The 2,311-nt window shown below is 47.8% G+C and overlaps 1 protein-coding gene across 1 annotated transcript in view; it reads right to left on the reverse strand.

The window, feature by feature from the left end:
* Positions 1-2,311, reverse strand: part of DNAH1 (dynein axonemal heavy chain 1) — an 85,920-nt gene that overhangs the window by 79,536 nt on the left and 4,073 nt on the right. The window contains 1 exon segment of the mRNA XM_018564373.1: positions 1,913-2,087. Within this exon segment, the coding sequence (XP_018419875.1) occupies positions 1,913-2,087 (175 nt within the window).

Raw genomic sequence — 2,311 nt, forward strand, 5'->3', positions numbered from 1 at the left:
TACAGGTGAAACTCGAATAATTAGAATATCGTGCAAAGTTCATTTATTTCACTAATGCAACTTAAAAGGTGAAACTAATATATGAGAGAGACTCATTACATGCAAAGCAAGATAGTTCAAGCCGTGATTTGTCATCATTGTGATGATTATGGCTTACAGCTCATGAAAACCCCAAGAACACCAAATCCACAACCTCAAAAAAGTAGATTATTACATGCAATCAATAAAACAAGGATTGTACATAGAACAATATCGGACCTCTGAGAAGTACAAGCATGCATATGTACTCAGTACTTGGTTTGGGCCCCTTTTGCAGCACTTACTGCCATTACTTTTGCACGATATTCTAATTATTCGAGTTTCACCTGTATATACATTGTACACCCGGCAGTTATGGATGTGCAGCGGGCTATTGGGGCATGAAAGAGTTATTTGCATGGCTCCGCCCACTGTCCGGAAATGGGCAATAATCCTCTTATGTTTGGGATTTCTGTTTGGAGGAGACATCTGCGCTAATCTTTCTGGGAAGAACTGAAGATACATTTTTGTTATTTGTTTCTTTTTATACATTTGTAAATAATCTTCATATCACATCCTCCCGTATTCCTCACATCCTCCCGTATTCCTCACATCCTCCCGTATTCCTCACATCCTCCCGTATTCCTCACATTCTCCCGTATTCCTCACATCCCCCCATATTCCTCGCATTCTCCCGTATTCCTCAGCTTCCTCACATCCTCCCGTATTCCTCACATCCTCCCGTATTCCTCACATCCTCCCATATTCCTCAGCTTCCTCACATCCTCCCGTATTCCTCACATCCTCCCGTATTCCTCACATCCTCCCGTATTCCTCACATCCTCCCGTATTCCTCACATCCTCCCGTATTCCTCACATCCTCCCGTATTCCTCACATCCTCCCGTATTCCTCACATCCTCCCGTATTCCTCAGCTTCCTCACATCCTCCCGTATTCCTCACATCCTCCCGTATTCCTCACATCCTCCCATATTCCTCACATCCTCCCGTATTCCTCAGCTTCCTCACATCCTCCCGTATTCCTCACATCCTCCCGTATTCCTCAGCTTCCTCACATCCTCCCGTATTCCTCATTCACAGGACGTTTGCCAAATACCGTTTCTAAGGGGGTTATTCACAAAGCTAGCCGAGGGATCCAGCTGTAGCTTCGGCCGCCGGAGCCCTTTGGTTCAGTAGAAGGGCTGCTGTACCGGCTTATTCACTATAGTCCGTACAGCTCCCGAAGCTGGCCGAGCGGCTCGGCCGAGCCGAAGGCGTATGCTTCGGCTCAACTGAGCCGAAGTGGCACCCGAAGCAGGGCGAAAGCTTTGCCACTGACAGCTGGGCGGATCTCACGACCGGCTCCGCCCAGTTGTAATGACAGATCAGTGTCGCCAGGATACATGGGGACACTGAGCTGTCATTAAACAATGACAACTGGGCGGAGCCGGCCGTGACGTCAAGGCCGGCTCCGCCCCGTTATTATTCATTGGCTGGGACCTGCTAGCAGACTTTAGTTACCAGGTCCCGGCCAATAGGAAACAGTTGAGCGGAGCTAGCTGTCACTGCTAGCTCCGCCCAATTGTTTTTTTGGGTTTTTTTAAATTTTATTTTTAAATTTATCATTTATTTACATTTTAAACATTTTTTTCTACTTTTTTTTTTTTTTTCTACTTTTTCCACAGATTTTCTATTCTGCTCGGTACCACGAAGGTACCGAGCAGAATAGCCGAGCCGTTGAGAGAAACACCGGTGAGAGAAAACCCAGAAATCAGAGAGTGGAGCACAGCGACCAATCAGAACCACTCTGGACAATTCTGGCTCCAGATTGGTCGCTCTGTACTACGTCCCCTTATCTCAGAGCGCCGCTCACTGAATACGGCCGAACGTCTCACCTCTCCAGTTCGATCTTGCGGGGGCACTTCCCGGGGGGCACCTCGTACTGGACCTGCGCTTTGGGCTCATAACCTCTTTTTGAGAAGTCCGATTTGACAAGAACTTCTGTCGTCGGACCGTAGACCTGCCTATCGAGGAGAGCCTGGAGGTCTGCCGGAGCTTCGAAACTGCTCGCTGAAAGAGATAAAGATCATTATATATATATAGCTCTGACATATACCGCAGCGCTGTACAGAGAACACTGAGCCAGTCACATCAGTCTGTGTACAGAGGAGCTTACACTCTAATGTCCCCCCACAGTCACATCAGTCTCTGTACAGAGGAGCTTACACTCTAATGTCCCCTCCCCCACAGTCACATCAGTCTCTGTACAGAGGAGCTTACACTCTAATGTCCCC

The sequence above is a fragment of the Nanorana parkeri genome, unplaced genomic scaffold (assembly GCF_000935625.1).
Source record: "Nanorana parkeri isolate BGI_ZX_2015 unplaced genomic scaffold, ASM93562v1 scaffold748, whole genome shotgun sequence".
In the NCBI taxonomy this organism is placed as follows: domain Eukaryota; kingdom Metazoa; phylum Chordata; class Amphibia; order Anura; family Dicroglossidae; genus Nanorana; species Nanorana parkeri.